The sequence below is a fragment of the Gopherus flavomarginatus genome, chromosome 3 (genome assembly GCF_025201925.1).
Source record: "Gopherus flavomarginatus isolate rGopFla2 chromosome 3, rGopFla2.mat.asm, whole genome shotgun sequence".
Lineage (NCBI taxonomy): Eukaryota > Metazoa > Chordata > Testudines > Testudinidae > Gopherus > Gopherus flavomarginatus.
The window spans coordinates 177,198,643-177,218,707 of NC_066619.1; the positions used below are offsets into that span (position 1 = coordinate 177,198,643).

The 20,065-nt window shown below is 42.6% G+C and overlaps 1 protein-coding gene across 1 annotated transcript in view; it reads right to left on the reverse strand.

Moving 5' to 3' along the window:
- The window catches only part of MTTP (microsomal triglyceride transfer protein), a 46,581-nt gene that overhangs the window by 6,661 nt on the left and 19,855 nt on the right, over window positions 1-20,065 (reverse strand). The window contains exons 8-16 of the mRNA XM_050945487.1: window positions 18,846-18,996; window positions 14,540-14,697; window positions 13,649-13,817; window positions 12,176-12,283; window positions 9,656-9,868; window positions 8,304-8,515; window positions 7,099-7,196; window positions 6,878-6,999; window positions 6,159-6,386 (exon numbers count right to left, since the gene is read on the reverse strand). Coding sequence (XP_050801444.1) covers window positions 6,159-6,386; window positions 6,878-6,999; window positions 7,099-7,196; window positions 8,304-8,515; window positions 9,656-9,868; window positions 12,176-12,283; window positions 13,649-13,817; window positions 14,540-14,697; window positions 18,846-18,996 — 1,459 coding nt within the window. The remainder of the gene's footprint in view (window positions 1-6,158; window positions 6,387-6,877; window positions 7,000-7,098; window positions 7,197-8,303; window positions 8,516-9,655; window positions 9,869-12,175; window positions 12,284-13,648; window positions 13,818-14,539; window positions 14,698-18,845; window positions 18,997-20,065) is intronic.

Consider the following 20,065-nt stretch of genomic DNA (forward strand, 5'->3'; position numbering starts at 1 on the left):
ACTGGGTGAATGTATGAGCCCTCAGAACACCTTTCCCTGGCTACTGATGTCTGACAGGCAGCCTTGGCCTCCCGTGTGGTGGCAGCAGCAGGAGGCACTCAGGCATCTGAGGGTACATCTACACTGCAGTAACACACCTGTGGCTGGCCCACATCAGCTGGCTTGGGCTGTGGAGCTATAAAATTGAAGCCCGAATGTCTACACTACAACTTTATAGCCCCGCAGCCCAAGCCCCATGAGCTAACATGGGCTAGCCACGGGTGTTTTATTGCAGTGTAGACATACTCTGAGAAGCCACTGGGTATAAAGACCATTGGCTCCTCCATTCCTTCTGGGGCTTAAAGAAGCAGGATCAAGCTACTCTCTCCTCCAAAAACACCAGCAGTAATGGTGGGGGCAGGAGCCTCTGTCCCCTTTGCACCTGAAGGAAATAGCAGGTGTGGGGAGTAGGCAGTGGGCACTCTGCCCAGAGAACAGTCACAGGAGAAACGAGAATGGGAGCAGCCACTTTCAATACAATGGGAGCTGGCTTCTCTTTCCCCTCCATTCAGGCAGAGGGCCTGTCTCCCCTCACTGTTGAGGGAAGAGGGGCCTGTGGCTGGCCATCTTTCACCCCTGTTGTCCTAGGGAGATGAATTCCCCCACACTGAGCAGGGCCAGCCGTGTGAGAGGGGCTGGCCAGTGGAGGATGTACACACAAACTGCCGGTATCTACGCTCAGTTAAATCTGCTGCTCTTTCTCCTTTTCCCTTGTGACCATGGCTCTTTGGGATGAGGATACTTGTCCTCCCTCCTCCCCACCTGGGTCCCTCCCTCTGCCAGTTTCCCTGCTCCTGTGTTGTTCCCTGTACTACTGCAGGTGTCTGCAGCATGCAGGAGTGCTTGATGCTTCTGCCCTCCTTGCACGCCTAGGCTGGACAAAGGGGTCTCTCTATGTCCTTCCCTCAGGGCCGGTGCAACCATTTAGGCGATCTAGGCAGTCGCCTAGGGCGCTGGGATTTCGGGGGGGGCGCCATTTTCTTCAGCAGTGACCACGGCAGCCGGATCTTCGGCCTCCCTGGTCGCCACTGGCATTTTGGCAGAGCGAGCTGGGGCAGGGGAGCATGGAGAGGACTGCCTGCAGCAAGTGGGGTGGGGGCAGCACGCAGGGGAACTCCCCGCCCCAGCTCACCCTGCTCCGCCTCCTCCTTGAGGAGGCCATAGCTGCTTCACTTCTCCCGCCTCCCAGGCTTGTGGCACCTAAGCTGATTGGTGCTGCAAGCCTTGTAGGCGGGAGAAGTGAAGCAACCACGGCGTGCTCGGGGAGGAGGCGGGGCAAGAGTGAGCTGCTTCGCTTCTCCTGCCTCCCAGGCTTGTGGCGCCAATCAGCTTAGGCACCGCAAGCCTGGAAGGCGGGAGAAGTGAAACAGCCACGGCGTGCTCGGGTTGCTCATGCATGAAGCAGGGGTGAGCTGGGGTAGGAGGGGCATCTCAGGGCGGAGTGAGGGAGCTGCTGCAGGGGCAGGAGGCGGCACCTCAGGGAGGGGACATGGAGGCGGGGGTGCAAGGTAGAAGTTTTGCCTAGGGCGCGAAATATCCTTGCACCAGCCCTGCCTTCCCTTGCTAGCTGCTCAGCAGCTCTGCTGTCTCCTGCGGAACATGCTGCAGTGAGAAAGACCTAGGTTCTCTCCCCAACTCAATCAGCAGGGTCTGGTGCTTAAAGAGGTTGGTTGTGGGGGAGGGTCTTAAAACCTTTCACTCACAGTGTATGAAGCCTGGAGAAATGTGGTGACTGTATCTGGTTACTTCACCTTTTAAGGTCTGAATCATTCTGTGTTGCAGAGTTCAATAGGCTTGTCACTTGGCAGTCAGTTGCTATTGGAGTGGGCTGGAGATTTAACCTAAGAATGCAGTGGGCTTGGATGTAGCTTATAAAAAGGATGCCCCTCACTAGCCTGATCACATGTTGTTGTCCTGTTTTCTTGTTATCTAGTTAAAGTCATTGGGTGAAATCCTGGCCCAACTGAAATGAAAGGGAATTTTGCCATTGATTTTAATGGTCCCAGGATTTCACCCATGGTAGCTAATTACAAATGCCTGGCTCATTTGGATCTGGAGACATTCCATGCCTCTCTTTTAAAAATTAGAACCGGACTGGGCTATAACTGAATGTTTGTGAGTGTGTAATAGCATGCATTCTGAAAGTCATTTGTGCACAAACAGGGCAGCAGATTTTTTGAGATGCATGTTAAATTGCATTTAAGTATTTGAGTGAGGGATCAATTTGCAAAGGCTGAATTATTAAATTTAACAGTTACTGTGGATGTGACTATTTGGGACTTAAAAGGCTGCAACAGTTAAGTTAAATTTGCTATTAAAACTCAAAGAAAATCTCATGAACACCTGTGTCTCTTTGTTTAGTGTTTTTATGAGATTTGACAACAAGGTTGACCTGATCTTCCATTACTTACTCCAGGGCTCAATTCTATCCTCAGTTAAACATGTGCAAATCCCAGTAAAGCCAATTTGGCCTTTTAGAGGCACTCCTTTCCTTTGCCTTTCTATTTAAAGCTTACCAGCATCCTTTGTAATAGAAGACATGATATGAAAAACTGGGATCAATGTCTTGGTACTGATTCAAAATGCTGAAGTAGACCACATTTCAACAAAAACCCCACTTCTGTACTACTGGAATGGAATGCAAACGGCAGGGCTGAAAAAGGCACTTATTTGGGCCGGGCGTCTGGTTTTCATATGGCTGCTTTGACCTACTCATAAAATATTTGGTTTCCCTGCTCTTCTGGCAGGTGCAATACCGAGAAGAAATATTGTTCCTACACCCAGGAGCGTTAATGCAGGTGTCTTTGGGGCTCAAAAATAATTCTGTGAGAGCAGTTTCTTTTTTGAAGAGGACTATGATTTCACTCTTAACCCTTGAACCGAGTCTGGAAAGGTGGTAATAGATGCATAGTGCACCCTGAGGATTTTTGTTTGTAGATTTTTGAAATATCCTCTCTCACAAAAACACTGCATCATGGGTAGTGGGCAGGAGCAGGAGTTTACAGGGACATCATCAACTTAGAATTCACATCTGTCTGAGAATGCTGTCTACTATAGTAATGACTACTACTGCTGAAAGGAACTAGTGAAAGAGAACTATTTTTCCAGGTATTTTTATGTTGTATATTTGACACACTCTTTTCACCTGTTTAGTCAGTTACCAGTGGAGCAACTACTACCTGCAATGTTCCATATACAGATGAACAAAAGAGTAGAAAACCCTTTATAACAGTTCTAAAAAATCAGACTATACAGTTTTGAGACCCTATAAAATAGAATATTCTGAAATTAGTTTTGAAAAGTTCAATTGGCCAGTTTTAAATTCCTCCTTTCAGCTTTCAAGTCATTGTCCTATAAATACGATAGCAACTGTGCTATCTACATCCTTTACTGTTACACATTTGTTCCTGTCTGTGCTTGAAACCATATTGCCCCACGCCATGACTGACTGTGGATCAGGCTAGCAGGTAGCTGACCACTGGGCACTATAGAGAAGGATGAACAATGTTATAAACTCTTTTATAAAGCCATACCATTGGCCAGTATGGTTTATAGGGGCTGTGTGCCGCTCTCCATACTGGCTAAGGAAACAGAGTTAGCAAAAACCATGGGTAAGAAACTATGTGAATCATGGCTATTGGTGAAATGGCTCAGCACAAGTGCAGGCAGTGACACTTTTCCTCTCTCGGATCTAGATTCTTAAATGCCAGTCTTACCATTCAATTCAGGTTCCATCTACACTTTTTACACAGTTTCCTGATACAGTTCTAGTTCTGAGCACAGTTTAAAGGCACTTCAGGTGAAAATATTTCTAACACAGTGGAGTGGTATTATATGGAAGTGGCAAACCAATGTTAAGGCTGTTTCTAATCTTAAACATGATGGTTAAAAATAATCTCAGTCAGCCCCATACACACTGACTAGCTGTACTGTGAAAAAAAACAGTTTAGCCTGAAGCTTTTTTTTTTTTTTTTTTAAACAGTCTTGTGAAGCAGTTGAGGACCCTGTGTGAATGGGGCTTAAAAGGAACCAGTGGTTTCCTGGCTAGGAAGGATCAATTGAGGTATCTGCTACCTGGAACCCAGCTTGCTTCCACAGCAACTGTGCTGTCAGTAACACAGAAGAGAAAGCAGAGAGTGATCCCATCTGCTCACTGTGCTGTTACAGAGGTTCTACTGCCAAAGCTTCCTGAATTTCAGTGACTGACCTAAAATAATATGCCCTGCTGTTGGGAGGGATGGCATGCAGTTCCAACACTGGAGTGCCCTGCACTCTTACTAGGTTATCTGAAGTTAAGGAGTCCAGAATCCACTGGCTGGCAGAGTTCTCGGGGTGCCTAGCCAAGTGATTCTGCCAGAATATTTAGGGAGGGAGCTTTGGGAATGAACAGCAGTTGGAAAGATTTAGTTCTGGAAACACCGCCCTTATGTGATCTGAGCTTGAGAATATAAAGGTCTGATCATGTTTCCCACCTGCCAGGTTTGTAAAATAAGTCACTGACACACTGTCTGATAGCTGGACCTCTGGCGTGTAATCTTGTTAGATCCCAACCAGTTTTCTCAGTGAACTTTAGTTCACAGTTTGTGTACTGGATGTGAAACTCTTAGCTGACAGAACCATTTAAAAGTGACTGTGCTTGATCTGAAATGCAAATGCCAATCCTCTGGTGCAGAAGACTTGGGGCTCAGGATAATTTCTGGTTGGTATTGTCAAGGGTACAATGTTAGGTAGACTGTCTTTGAACAGTTTGACATTCTTCTCCACCAAAAAGTAGAGGAGATTAATGAGAGTCTATGAAGTGAGAAGTTCCACTACCAGAGCCTCTCTGAAATTTTTCAGTGGGAGCACTTTGCACCATGCTTGCTTAGTAATCCAATACAGTACTACTTTGGGATAAAACTGGACCCTACAATTCTTTATAGGTTGATTTCTGCCATTAGATCTCCCAGTTCCACACACCTGTATTTGAGCAGAACAGAAAAATCAATCCAAATGCTGTCTCTTTGATTTAGGTTAAGTGTCCTAGATTTGTGCTACTCAGATGCCTGGTTGTTCCATATCTGAAGCTAGATATACATATGAAGTAAGTAGAAAAACATATAACATAATGAACCATATATTCATATGGTGTTCGTTAAAGATGAAAAGGTTATCTGCAGTGCTATAGTCGGCACAGGAGTGACAACTACATCTAAAGTTGTATAATAGCTTCAATTTTAAATCCCTGTTTTCACACAGTTATAACGGTCTGAACCCTTCACCTTTGGTGATTTCCATCTGAAGAGGAATTGTTTGGGAAAGTTTGACCAAATATAATTCAGTGGCTTAGCAATACAAGGACAGTGAAAAACACTTGGCCCATCACACAAAAAGAAAATATCTTGTAACTTTTTTTTTTTTTTTTTAGCATCTCTGGTGCCAGTTTGGTTGAGGGAAGAATGTTTACTGAGAAGAGCCTTTTAGACTTTCGATGACAGATCATTTTGATGTCACTGACTTATTTTTAAGGGCTCATTGCACTCTGTGCATTCACAGTAAATTCTGAATAATGTTAGCACTAAGCTTGTAAAGTGAGCAGTTAAAGAAGATCACACGGTGCATGCAAGCCTGGGTAACTTAGCTGAGCATTTGACAACATGAAGAAGATGGGTGTCAGATCACTGGATAACTTCTGAGCTATAAAAACAGATGGCTATTGGTGACCCCACCACTTTAATAGGAACTGTACATTACAAAATAACTGGGTAGAGAGGAGGCTGTATCTACTACTAATATGTTGGAAGTCAGCAGGGTTTTTCCACAGGGAACTGGTTTTGGGTTTTTTTTATAGTATTAATGTGTTTTTTTTAGAGTGATATGTATTTGCAGCCTTTATCTTAACTCTCTTCTATCCAGGCTGATTTCCTGTCTTCTGATTTCCCTTTTGATAGAAAAGTAAGTAAAGTCCTATAGACTCTTCAGTATAAAATTAGTGGAGCAAACCGTCAGATTAATATAATGTGTCTGGAGGGGCAGGACTAGGAGAGCGAGAGAGTGTGTGTGTGTGTGTGTGTGTGTGTGTGTGTGTGTGTGTGTGTGCACCTCAGAGACTGAAAAAGTTTAGAATGAGATATTAGTACCTGTGAGTAATCTGTCAGAAGGATAAGTCCTTTCACCACATTCATAGGGTCTCCAGTTGCCGAGAACATTTTAGACATTAAATCTCCATACCCTTGGAAAAAGGCAACGGGCCTGAGCTGAACATCCAACAAGATTGCTGACATGCCAGCAAAAGACTCCAGGTTTTCCTCGCCTTCATCAGCAGATGCAGCTATTATGGATTCTAGACCTTGAGCTTCAATCACAACCTAAAAGGCAAAAGTGAGACACTATCCAGGACAAAGTGCCTGGTCTGGAATTTTAAACACTACAAGTATTTCTAGTACACAATAGCTGAACTTTAAAGTTAACAATTTTTTTTTAATTTTACTGTAGGTGAAAAAAGCATCTGATCAAAATATAACAGTGTTTAAAAGCAGTAGGAGAAAGAGACAGTAAAGGAGTCTCATATCAGCTATTGCTATTAATTAGTTGTGGGTGAAATTTGCGCCTAGCAGTAGACTATATTGTCTTTCCCTAGAAGTAAAACTTTGGACCTGTTATATAAGGAACTGCCTTTCTTTTGTAACTCATTGTCAGCAGTTTTTTCTGTTGATGGCATATTCTCTGCCTGACTCAGTAGTCCTTAAATGCGCATGCACACACATGCACTGGTTTTCAATAAGAGATACATTAGCTTAAAGGCTGCCAGAACAGGCCCATATGCTAGCTCAGTGTTTACATAGTGCATGACAGTTACCTGGCTGGCATGAAGTTGAGCATTTTTATTGAAAAGAAGGATGTTCATGTTACTACTTCTTAAAATCCCAGAGCCTGAGTAGAGGATGTCAAGGCTGTATGTGGATGATGCATCAGGACCACCTTAATCGACAAAGACACCAGATATGAATCAAGCCTGCAACTAAGTCAAGTTACCAGCAACATAAACAGGCTTAAAAAGTCATTTTTCTGGTTACATACGTGTCACGTAGCCAGAATAGGCAGAAGATGACCCAGTCTTGGAGAAGCGATCATAGTTATGCACAACCATGTCCTTCAGAACTTTACGAATCATTTTGCTGCAGTATTAAAAAATAAGAAAACTAGTTTGCTACTGTACTGTCTTCCACAAGAACTTTAAGAATGTTGGCCTATTAGGAAAGAGAAGATTTAACTTTGCTCACACTATTCTATGCCTGACTCAAGGCCTACTGAAGTCAATGAGAGTCTTTTCATTGACTTCACTGGGCATTGGATCATCAGTTCCTAAAACCTGAAGATAAATAGATACGGGATAATAGATGGTATTTCAGAAACCACCTAAGAGATTTAGGAGCACAAGTCCCATTGAATCACTTATGTGCTTTTGAAAATTCCACCCAATGTTGATTATTTCCTTTTTCTTGAAAGAATTTTAAGGTCGTAGATGGACAAACCGCTGGGGAGTAAAGTTCTTATCCACAGAACAGGTATTATCTGACTTTTTGGTGCTTCACTTTGCACCTTTAATGTTCTTTTGAATGTAAGATTTTTAATCTGTTTATATAAATTATTTCAATAAAAGAAATGTAAAATATTACTACTGAAAGATTTTTTTGTTAAGTACCTGGCTGGCGTAATTGTTGAGATACTTTCATAAGGTCTTGGCCACAGATCTGGGTTTGGTTGTAGGAAGGTTAGCAATTAAAATAGTTTTATTTGAAAACTAACATAGTCTAGAATGAAAGATGGTTCAATGATTTTCTTTTAATGCTGCAACTTTTCAAAGAGTTTCACTATTTGGAAACATAAGACATAGGCTCCACTGAACATCAAGAATGAAGACCAGGTGGGAAGATTTTCAAAGGCACAAATGGCAGGGAACCACCTAACTAATCAAAAATCATCAGGGAGCTAGGCGCCTCTGAGCCATTTGTCCCTTTGAAAATCTCCTGTCAGGCGTTCAGTGTCTGCCACTGGAACATATGGATTTATTTTAAAATGGCAGTACCCAAAAATAGAAAGATGAGCATGTGCCCACTTATTACCTCTTAAAAACTACACGTTTCTTAGCTATTAACTGAATACGCTTTGTTTTTATCCCGTGTCACATTAGTACAGAGAGCAATAAGTTTGTTTACATCTGTGTATGCCTGTACATTTGTGTGTGTGTGTGTGTATATAAACGTATATTACACATAATGTACCTTGCAGGCATTTCAAAACGAAGTATATCTTGGACTAATGAGAGCATGTACTTGTTCATTTCCAATGGCAGTTCTCCAATAGAAAGCAAGAGGTTTTTCACTTCCATGTAGGATGGGTTATTGCTGAAGATGATGGCAGCTGCAGTGGTTCTGAGGGTCTTCTCATAAATTTTATGATTCTGGTGATAAATCCTGTTCATGGTTTCCTTCACCTAATCAGAAAACAGAACATTCACCTAATAAGTCACAGGTATCTATAGAAAATGGAATCATACTAATTTATGATGTCAGAGATACAAACACATAGCCTGACTCCTGCCTAGTCTAGGTCCATAGCTAATATATTTGTTTTAATATGGTGCTTTTTATGCTCCCAGTGTCACTTTACATGTTAAACACTAGTAGTACAGTAATTGTGTGGGGCAATGGAGCTGCCGTTACATTTTCAACAATAGCTCACACGCGGCCTTACACATTAGCACTGACAGCAAGATTGTTGGCCAGAGCATAGTGGAGGAGAATTAATACAAGGCTGACAATGGCTAAGGAGATTTCTTTAAATGGTTAAGAGAAGAGGTATCTTTAAAAATAATCGTACATTTTCCAGAAGCTAAGGATTGTCTGCTACTGAGATATCCTACCATGAAGGGCTGCAGAGCTACTTCCTAACTAATGGAGTGACAGAGTGAAGCAGTCATGGCCTGCAGATGGACTGAGATGGTTGTGTGGTGAAACTGCATCATGGCAATGCAAGGTCAGCAGAGGTTGGTGCAGAACAGCAACAGAAGTACACAGTGCAATGCAATGATGTCAGGACCTCACTCTGGGGTCATCTTCTGTAGTTCCATTTGCCATAATCTCTCAGTATTCCTCTTGACCAATCCCTTTCCTGGCTGCTGGGAAGGAAGACAGAGGTGCCTCTCTCTCTTCCTTTCCACCCATTTTCCTTTGCTACTTGGGGGGCAAGGAAGGATCCTGTTTACTCTGATTCACATGTTCAGCATTCCCAGTATGTATTTGGGTGCCACACAGCAAAGCGAGCACATCTGTGAATGGAGTTCAGGTCAGAGCCGGGATCTCCACATGCTGTACCATAATTGTTGCATGTGACTCTGGAGCCACAGATTAATTCTAGATACTGGTCTGTGGGAAGAGAGATGTGTAGAGATCAAAACTGCCATGAATAGTTTTCTCGCTACACCATGAAAGGGTATAAAATACCATTTATTGAAAGAAAAAATATCTAGGGTAAATTGAAATGGGGTGGGATAGGAAGAATGGGCTTCACTTAATTTACATTTGATTTTAAATGTCCGCTCTTGTCTTTTTTCCCTTGCAGTAAATCTTCTCACCTCACTGGTGATGAAAGAGGTGTTGTATCTCTGCAGAGCTGTGGCAGCAATATTACTGATAGGCCCTTCTCCCGATTCAGCATATTTTAGCAGCAGCGGAATTGCTTCAGGCAGAAGGGCGTTCTTCATTGCCAGCAGGTACATCTTCACATCATCCTCTTTCTTTGCCCTGTCTAATCCTCCTAGGATCAGCTTCTTAGCTCGCACAACAGCCTGAAAAGAAAATAGACACCACATTTAAGACTTGATCCTCCAAGGTGCCGAGCACTTCCTGCAAGGTGCAAAGCTTGCTCAACACTCACGTAAGTAAGAGCTGCAGGACTGGGTCCAGATACCCTTGGCTGGTTTAAAACATGATTGGTCACATTTAGCAAAGGTATGACTTTTCAACTGTATACTGAAAACTTCCTTACATCTACAGGCATGCCCTGATGCATGATTCCGAAACATGCCACTCACTCAGCATGTACCTGTCGATTCAAGGAACATACTGACTCCGCTGCTGCGGCCAACAGACACAATATAAATAATTGACAGAAAGAAATGACACAGGAAATGTTCCTTCGTGCCTATTAACACAGTGGTATAGGAACGCATGGCACTTAACAGAAAAATAAAAGGTGTAAATCCTTGGGGTGCTGTCTGGATGCTTGAGACTCTTCAGCAGTGCAAAGGAGTCCTACATCCAGCAGATCTGACCAGCTGAGGATTCCTTGTCCCTCAGGTCGCTATACTTTTTGTCATGACCCATAGAATGGCATAGAATCTGTCCTAGGAGCTCCCTGCACTGAGCACAGATTAGACACAGTCCACCACTTGAACCAGTATTCCGACTCCAGTGAATCTATAATCTAAGTTGGTTCCATGTTTTAGGTAGACCCTGACTGCACAAAGTTCTCAGGGGATGCCAAAAACTTCTGTAAAACGAGACAAAAGTACCATGTCTACTGCCAGGCTAGGAATATACAGACATTTGGGATGAGAGAGAGGTCTGATGTTAGTTACTCTACTGTAAATCAGGAGGCGTTAGAGTTATCTGCATGCACAACAGATGTAACTGAGATCAGAATCTGGCCCCCAGAGCACAAAATAAAACCTGTTCTAAAGAAAGTCTGTCCATTGTATTAAAGGTAGGTGTCCGTAAGCTATGTTTAAGACATGAGGGCAAATTCTGAGGGTTGCTGATGTAAGCAGAGTCAGGATGAGCTCTACCCTGGCATCTGGTGGTGAATTATGGGGAATGCGGAAAGGAATTTCAGGTATTTGCATTGGCACACCCACCCCAACTAGCATAGCCCACGGCAGCCTGGGATGGTTATTTTGACAGCTCTGGGATCCCCACTTTCTTTGTTATTGGGGCAGGAGGAATAAAGTGTTGTCACCCTGATTATGTGAATGAGGAACTATGAGACTGCTTTATGACAGAGATGTCTCAACATCAATTAAGTAGCACTTACTAGACAAGGGACATGGGTGCCAAAACCCATTGAAATGAGAGAGGTTGGGGACTGGTGTGTGTACCTGATGGTATGGGCCCCTTTTGAGGGCCTGAAACACCAACTGCACATCCTCCTCTCTCCACTGTTGAAGAGCAGAGCTAATTTTGATTCCATTAGGAGTCCATCTAGAGGCTGCTGAGCTGAATTCACGTTGGGCCAATGGTGCACCAGCACTGGGGCTCTCCTACTACAAGCTGAAATCACTAAGAGCTGAAATCACTAAAAGAGCTAAGCTTACTGAGCTGAGATCACTGAGTACTGTGTTAACTAGTGGGGGAGCCTGAAGATCTATCGCTAAGCGAGTTTGCAGCATGTTGGAGGAGCCCATGGAACAGTGAGCGGAGCGCTTTGCAGGGACGGCTGGAGCGGCTCACGGGTCGGCTGGTGGAGTGGAGCTGGTCGTGGTGAAGGCTGCAGCAGAACTCCACAGAGAGGTGGAGCAGTTGGCTCTGGCCCACGTAAGGTGCCCCTTAACACCCTGTGTGTGCCCCCCCCCATTTCCACCCAGGCTGGGGGGGGTAAAACTCTGCAGATAAACTTTTGAACTCTGGGGTGGCACTGACCAGAGACTGTCGGGTTGTTGGACTTTGGGGTGATTGGACTTAAGACTCTAAGGGGGAAAGGACATTGCCAAACGTACTTGGAGGTGGGTTTTTTGCTTATAGTTTGTGTTATAATCCTGTTTGTGGTGTTTCTCCAATGTGATGCAGCATTGTTTCCCTCCTTTATTAAAAGGATTTTGCTACACTCAGACTCCATGCTTGCGAGTGGGGAAGTATTGCCTCCTAGAGACACCCAGGGGTGGTATGTAATTGTCCCAGGTCACTGGGTGGGGGCTCGAGCTGGTTTTGCATTGTGTTATTGAAATGGAACTCCTAGATACTGAACCCGGCCCTTGTTGCTGCCAACTCAGAGGGGCAGAAGGGTTACACTTGCATGGGTTTCCCAATATTTTCAGCAGGGGTTGTGCATGTGCATCCAATGGCAGAATTTGGCCAGTAGAAAAACAGCAAATACTTACTGGCAGTTTGCAGCCTCCCTTGTCACACAGCTTTTTGATGAGTGCACCAATGATGATGGTAACAGTTTCTCTGATTTCACTATTTCCAATCTGGCCCTGGAGTCTATTCTGGTATTTAAAGGGAACACTGTTAGCCTTCACATCTAAATAGAATGGTACAAATCCTGCAATGTGCTGAGCGCCTTCCACTCCTGTTGACTTCCTTGGGAGAGGAGGGTGCTCATCACCTTATAGGACTGCACTTGTACTCAGCAGAATACTGTTCTGCCGTCAGGTGTAATAACCAAATGTAGGTTTTTTTTCCCTTCTAAATTTCATTCAGAATATCTGGCACAGCAGTTCCTTATGAAGCTGATGTCAACAGATTATAGAAATACTTAGCTCTTATATATTTCATCTCTAAATTGGTATACTAACAAGAACAATTTGTAAAATGTTGCTTGATCTGGTAGTGTCTAGGATGAGCGGCCAAACTGTGGCCTGTCAGCTGTTTTAATCCAGCCCTTGAGATCCCAGTGGGGAGCGAGGTCTGGGGCTTTCCCCACTTCAGCCGGGGAGCAGGGTCAGGGGCCACTCCACGTGACTCCCAGAAGCAGCAGCATGTCCCTTCTGTGGCTCCTATGCACAGGGGCAGCCAGGGGGCTCCGTTCCGCATGCTGCTTCCACCCCAAGCGCTGCCCCCCCGCAGCTCCCATTGCCTGGGAACCATGACCAAGGGGAGCTGTAGGGGTGGCATCTGTGGACGGGGCAGCACATAGCAGAGCCGCCTGGCTGCGCCTCTGCGTAGGAGTTGGAGGGGGGACATGCCGCTGCTTCTGGGAGCCACTTGAGGTAAGCGCTGCCCTGAGCTACCCCCCGGTACCTCAACCCCCTACCCCAGCTCTGATCCCCCTCCCACCCTCTGAACCCCTTGGTCCCAGCCTGGAGCACCCTCCTACACCCCAAACCCCTCATCCCCAGAGCCCACACTCCCATCTGGAGACCTCACCCCCTCCCTCGCACCCCACCCTCCCTACCCCAGACCGGACCTCCCTCCCACACCCTGAACTCCTCGTTTCTAGCCCCACCCTGGAGCCTGCACCTCCAGTCAGAGTCCTCACCCCTGTGTGCACCCCAGCCCCCAATTTTGTGAGCATTCATGTCCCGCCATACAACTTCTACACCCAGATGTGGCCCTTGGGCCAAAAAGTTTGCCAACCCTATTCTAGGAGAACTGGGGACGTACCTACATATTGTTTATATAATAGGGTTTCTGTGATGTAAGCAGAAGTGACATTTTACAAAGTAGATATAGGTTCTGTACCAAAATCCTATGCATTGTGGGTACTCTATGAGCCACAACCTGCAGCAGAATATGCACACCTCAAAGGTATGAGGTGCTTGAACAACACCTCTTCCCTCCCCTCTCAGCATGGCTTAGGCTCTTTGAGTAATAAATGAGCTTGGTTTTTTTTTCCTGCCATTTTGACTTACAATTAAAGATTTCAGTAGCAACTCATTGGGGTGGGAAGCAAATCCACAGGCATATAGGAATCGCTCCTGCAGGACAGAGCTGCTTCCATTCTTAAAGTCCAGGAACTCCAGCATGGCCTCCAGTGAGGCTGGGGTCTGAGCAGAGGTTACAGCATCCACCAGCTGAGGACTGTAAAGGGAGGCGTGGAAATTAATAAGTTATTGAAGAGTGTTAAGCAATGTATTGAAAAGACACAGCTACTTACAGAAACAAAGAGGTTGAGCTATTAACAGGTCTGATCATGGAAAGTAAATCATAGGTCGAATTTATTACTCTTTTTGGCCGCTACTGCTTTCAGCATTTACATTTTTAGCAAAACCAGTGCTCCTGAAATCTTCCAGGACAAGATAGTTGAAGGATAGCAAGGGGCATCCATACATGTAGATGATATTTTGTTTTATGCCAATACAGAAGAAGAGTATGACAAAAGGTTTAAAAGTGTTCTTAGTGTTTTTAAGTCCACAGGATTAAATCTGAAAAAGGAAAAGTGTGTCTGTAAAAAGAAAAGAGCTATAACTGCAGATTAAGGAGTTTTCACTCAGCTTGAGTTCCAGCTTTGACTCTGTCGTTTACCAGAGACCACACTGTCTGGGATGCTATACAGTTGCCAAAGGCATCTAGGGGCTGAATAATAAACTGCAAGAACATATTATTGCAGAAGCAAGCACTATCCTACAAAAACTTCCCCTTCCCTGTAGATAGAAAAGTGATAACTATTACAGATCCAGCATATCACTAATATGACTACACATGTATGTGGATGACCTACTCTCTCCCATGCTCCCACCCCACATTTTTTGTGTTTTGTGAACCCTTTAGTACAGCATAAAAGTTTGCTCTTGGTGACTTACAGTACTGCATTTTTTTCACTTCTAAGAATTTGAAGTATCTCCTCTTTCATAGCTTCCCTGAGGTTCTGAATGAAGGACAAAAAACTTCTTGTTGCTTCAGCTTTGGCAAGGTTTTCAGGTTCCAATTGTTTCCTGATAGCCTGCCAGTGCTCAGAAATCTGCAAAAGAATTAAACAAATTGATGTCAAACCTTATGCACTGGTTTCAATTCTCAGAAATCAGTCCCATGATAGATATGTTGAGTATAGTTTATACTAGTTGAAATCTCATATACTGGAGATTCCTTAGATATCATTTAATATGCCTCTGCTATGGTACCATGTGTTTCTTAAACCTTTTCCAGGTTCCAGCAATTACATTACTGCAGCGAAACCAAAACTGAGCGTCTCATTGAAGTCTACAGTATCACTTGAATACTACATTATATCTGAAATGTGATATATTTTGGTCCAAAACATGGTTGCCCAGCCTCCGTAAATACGGTGTTCTCATGATGTGGCTCTAGTTTTCTTGAAACTTCACTATTGAAAGAAATGTGAAATGCCACATTGACATTTTTTTATACGATGGCACTTTTGTAAGAAGCCTTTGCAGATGCCCCCATATGACTTTTCCATTCTGTCTTCTACAATTGTGTATGGTGATGAGGAGTAGCAATTTGTGGCTGCTTTATAAAATGGTAGTTATTAGAGTATTGGAAACAGGATGCTTTTGCATGCTTTCAGTTGTTGAATCATTAATAATATGTTACATGTATATAGCACGTCATCCCAAAGTATCTTTAAAGTGCCCGACAAACTATACCAATATACCATTGAAATACAACTACCTCTGCTGTGATGGATAGCAATCAAGTGGGGCACAGCATGCTGTTGTAGAAGGGAAAGGGGGTGAAATTTAGGCCATGATAAAGAGTCAGTCAAAAGTGATGTACCAGCACTAGAGGAACACAAGAATTGCCATACTAAATCAGACCATATCTGGTTCATCTAGTCAAGTATCCTGTGCACAGAGAAGTACAAGATACTTGAGAGGGAGGGGGCAAGAAACCCTCCAGTAGGCAGTTATGGGACAGTATGTCCAAAAGAAAAGTTTCTTCCTTCCATCTGTGGTTAGAGATTAGTTTATGTCCTTAATTGTGAGGATTTATATCCCATCCAATTGTTGTCATCCCCTCTCTCTCTTTTTGTTTTTCTTTTTTTTTTGTAATCCTTACTATTGTACCTCTGGATGTTCCTGTTAGTGATATAAATGTCCAGTCCCTTTTTTCAATCCAGCTAAACTCTCGGCATCAATTTTATACATTTCCATACTTCCCATTTGCAGTGTTTTAGAAGCCCATGTTCAGCGTTAAGAAATCTAAAGATTGAGAGGGTTACTTTCAGACACCCTTTGGTAAGAAATCTGTACAGATATTTTGACCTTTTCTCTATTCTATCACCTGCCTCCACTTGTGTTATCTAGTATTATCTAGGACATTCCTTGGTGAAAACTCATCCGTTCTTTGCAGCAGTGTTTATTGCAGTTCTCCAAAGAGGGAAATCACATCAATACCAGTTCAATCTTTACTAAAATATTCTACCTTCATAGAGTTTGTATTAAGCTATAGCACTTGAACCTGCCTGCAGACAGAAATATCACTTCAGTGGTACAGAGTGTAATTTCCATGAACTGTAACAGACAGTAATTAGGCAACAATGACAGAGGCACTGGGTATTTCCTGAGGATTAATGACCATCTGGGAGGAACTGATGTCCTAGGTCACAGATGGGGGCTGTTAATCTCAGCTGGTCACTGATGCCCAGCATCAAGGTCAATATCACTATTGTCATCTGAAAATGAATAAATATACAGTGAAGAGAAACTAATTTTTGTGATGAGTTATGCCCTTCGGTTGGTGTGTTTAGACAGTCAATGTCTTTTGCATTACTTTAGATTACTCTAAAGCATCTTTTAACATTCATCCAGCTATAATGATTCTTTTGCATTTTCCAGCAGCTGACCAGTTTGAGGCGGCTAGACCCCAAGAAGAAGCTTGGGGTCTCGAATTCTGGCTCGTCATTAATTGCCAGGAAATGCTTCACCCACTGCAGTTAGAAATCATGTAAAATGGAAAAAGAAAAATTATAATGCAGTTACTATTTTTATATGTTGACAAGTTAATAGTTAAACTACATGAGAAGCAGCTTCAGATTTCACCTGTGAATCTGATTTACTCTTTAGCCTGGGGAAAGTTCCTTAAACCAAAATTTTCAAATGTGCGTGACTAAAGTAGCCATCTTAATAGATGACTTGATTACCAGAAATGTTGAGCACCCATTGAAGTAAGAACAATGATTGCTCAGCACTTCTGAAAATCAAGTGACTTATGTGAGGTGCCTAAATATGAATTTACATGCCTAAACTAACTTTAAGCTTCCAAGTGTAAAAATGTTGGCCTTCCTTTCTCTGTATCTAGGTTTCCTACTTGTAAAATGGAGATAATGGTTACTTTTACTAATTCTAACCACACCTAAGTGAACTAGGTAATGTTTGTGAAGGCCTTTGACAATGTGAAGGTGTGTGGCATACTATATCAGTGTAGCATTAATATATATTATGATATGGAAGTGCTAAATATTATGATGTTGCTGTTCTTTATATAGTGGTCTATTTATAGACCCAGTCTTTGTAGAGCAGTTACAGTAAAATATGGTAAGAAAGTAGGACTCCATTGTCAACATTCCACTAGGTTTACAGTGAGAATGCCATACCTCATTCCTCATGCAGTGCTCTGTAAATATACCCCATGACTTTTAATTTGGCCTGGAAATTCTCTCTACAACTATTATGACAAATTCAGATCCAAATGATTTGACCTCAGCTCTCACAATAAGAAGTGAGAAACTATTCAGTGTAAACATTCATAAGCACAACCCCATGGGGAAGGAGGGTACCTCTCTTTCTCAGCTGTTTGCCTCCCATTGATATACCCGCCCCTTCAGAACTTCTTTACTACCCGTGCAATATCCCTTCTGTTTGGCCATAGAAACTCTAGGAAAAAACCATAACATTACAGCATGATTTCACTGCCAAATAATTTACACAGGCTCCAGACCATCAAGGTATTTTAAGTGCATGAATAGACCCATTAAGACTTCAAATTATGCACATACTTCAGTGTCTTGCTGAATTGGACAGCTCCTTTTTTTATGTGGCTCCCATTGACTTCACAAGTATTTAAAGGCCAGGACAGAATTTGCCCTTTTAGTTTAAACTTCAACTTGTGATTGAAAAGTTCATCGGGGGAGCCTTTGGTACATTGTGTTTGGCTATATTCAAAGTTGCAGATGTTTAACTGTATAAGGTTTAAAAACTAATTTAGTGAAACCAGAGCTGCCCCTGCCTGAGCACACTTGATTTGATTTAAAAGTCCCTTGTTTCAATTTAATTTAGTTCACTAAAGAATCAACTTAAACTAAATCAACCTAAGTGAGGTTTAAATAGAATTAAGAGTGTTCAGGCAGGATTAGCAATGGTTTAAGTACATCGGTCTAAAATAATACATTGAGCTAAACTCATGAGACTTTGAACATGGACAAGGCCAGAGTCTTGCCAAAATTCACTCCAGCACAGGCAAATGCAATGCCATCGTCAACTGTTTATAATTTAACGTTTGTTTAATTAATGTTTACTTTGCTTCACATGCCACTAATAAAAAATAATCTCTGCCCATCCAAGAGAAAGTACTTTTTGCATAAGTTAAAAACATAATCATACAAACAAAAATAAAACCAACAGCCTCTCTTACCCCCACAACTAGAAATTATCATGCCAGGGGAACTGTCCATAAAAAAAGTAGCTTTTAACGTAGATTTTGCTAGTGTGTAAGTCAAATATCAAAAAATCAAGATTGTTTTGCTAGAGGGAGTGAGAAGAAAGGTTAGACTTTCAAAAATATATATATAAAGGCCCATTTTATTTGAAAGTGATTATAATCAATACATTTTTGAATTTACTTGTAAATTCTCAGAAACACCATTCTCTATTCTTAAGAATATGTGCTGTAAGTTTCGAGGGAGATACGTATTATTCATAGAAAACAAGAGAGATTAATTCCACTTTTAAGTACAAAACTCAACTCAGCCTTGTTTCTTGACTCACTACAGGACAACCGTAATGTTCAGACGTTTGGGGGAATTCCTGTGGCATTTATAATGATATATTACACGTCTTCCTTTGGCATATTTGTTGGATAGGCATTTCTTTTTCGAATCTGTTCTGCTCACCTCCTGGAAGGTAAGTCTCTAACAGTGTGGTTACTTACTGAGGGACAGTTTTTGCATTCATTCTTCACTGGCTCTGCCACTAGTGCCACTGCTATGTAATTAGAGTCCAAAGTATTGATAACGCTGGCAACCTGCTTCCCAGCAATCACTCTAGGGCCAGCTTCTGTTGACTTCAGTTCCAGTTTCTGCCTGCACAGCCACACATTGGAAAAAAACACTGTTAAGTCGAAATATGTTTTGAAGAGGTAAACGAATTATGTGGAGAAAGAAATATATTATTATTCCATTGATGTGAATCACAGAATCAATGAATTTCTCATTTGAGAAGTTATAGGAAAAGACTGTAAATCTTTTTTTCTCCATTTTAAGCTATCAGGAGGATTTAATACTAGTGGAGTTGTTGCTGGAGGGAAATGGAGGAAATCAATCTGTCTAATCAATAAGGTGCCCAAGTATTAGGCTATCTAGGATTCAACTCCATAACATATGGGAAACAGCCTTCCAGAACTTGTAGGTGTGAATATACCTTACTGCCAGATAATTTAAAGCGGGATCTCTAGTCTGAAATATTTCATGTGCTTTTGTATAAGAAACTTCTGACTACTGAAATGGCAAATGTCCTGCTTTCTTGAAACCATGTTATGCTTCCACCATAATGCTAGGGGCTTGTCTACACAGAGACGTAGTGCACTGCAAGCTGGGGTGTAAATCCACAGCACACTAACTTGTTGTGCACTAACTGTCCATGTGGACCCTGGCACCCAAACAGCAGTATGTCAGTGCTCACTGTGGATCTTTCAGTGTGCAGCAGCTAGTGAGTTGTACATTTGCAAAGCACACAGTGACTTTGTGTGCCGCAGGCTAGTAAGTTGTACATTTTCACCCTGGTTTGCTGCATGCGAAGTCTTAGTAGACAAACCTTAAGCATGTTCCCGCACCAATTCCCCGGATATGAATGTCTCCAAACTTTGGTGGAGATTTTGGAGTCTGGACTCAGACATTGTTCCAAATTTTGCAGTTGATCCTGATCTGTATAACAGTCCATGGTCCAAACACCTCTGAAGTTTCAGAAGCTGGAAGTCTAGATGTGGAGCTGCATCTTGCAGCTTGAGTCAATCTCTGTTTAAAATTCTACTAAAGAAATGAGAGGATGCAGAAATGGAATGACTAGAATGGTGTTATGACTTAATACCTCCATTAAGAATGTGATAAAAAATTTGGAAAAAAAAATCAGCACTCTTTAAAAAAAAATTTCATA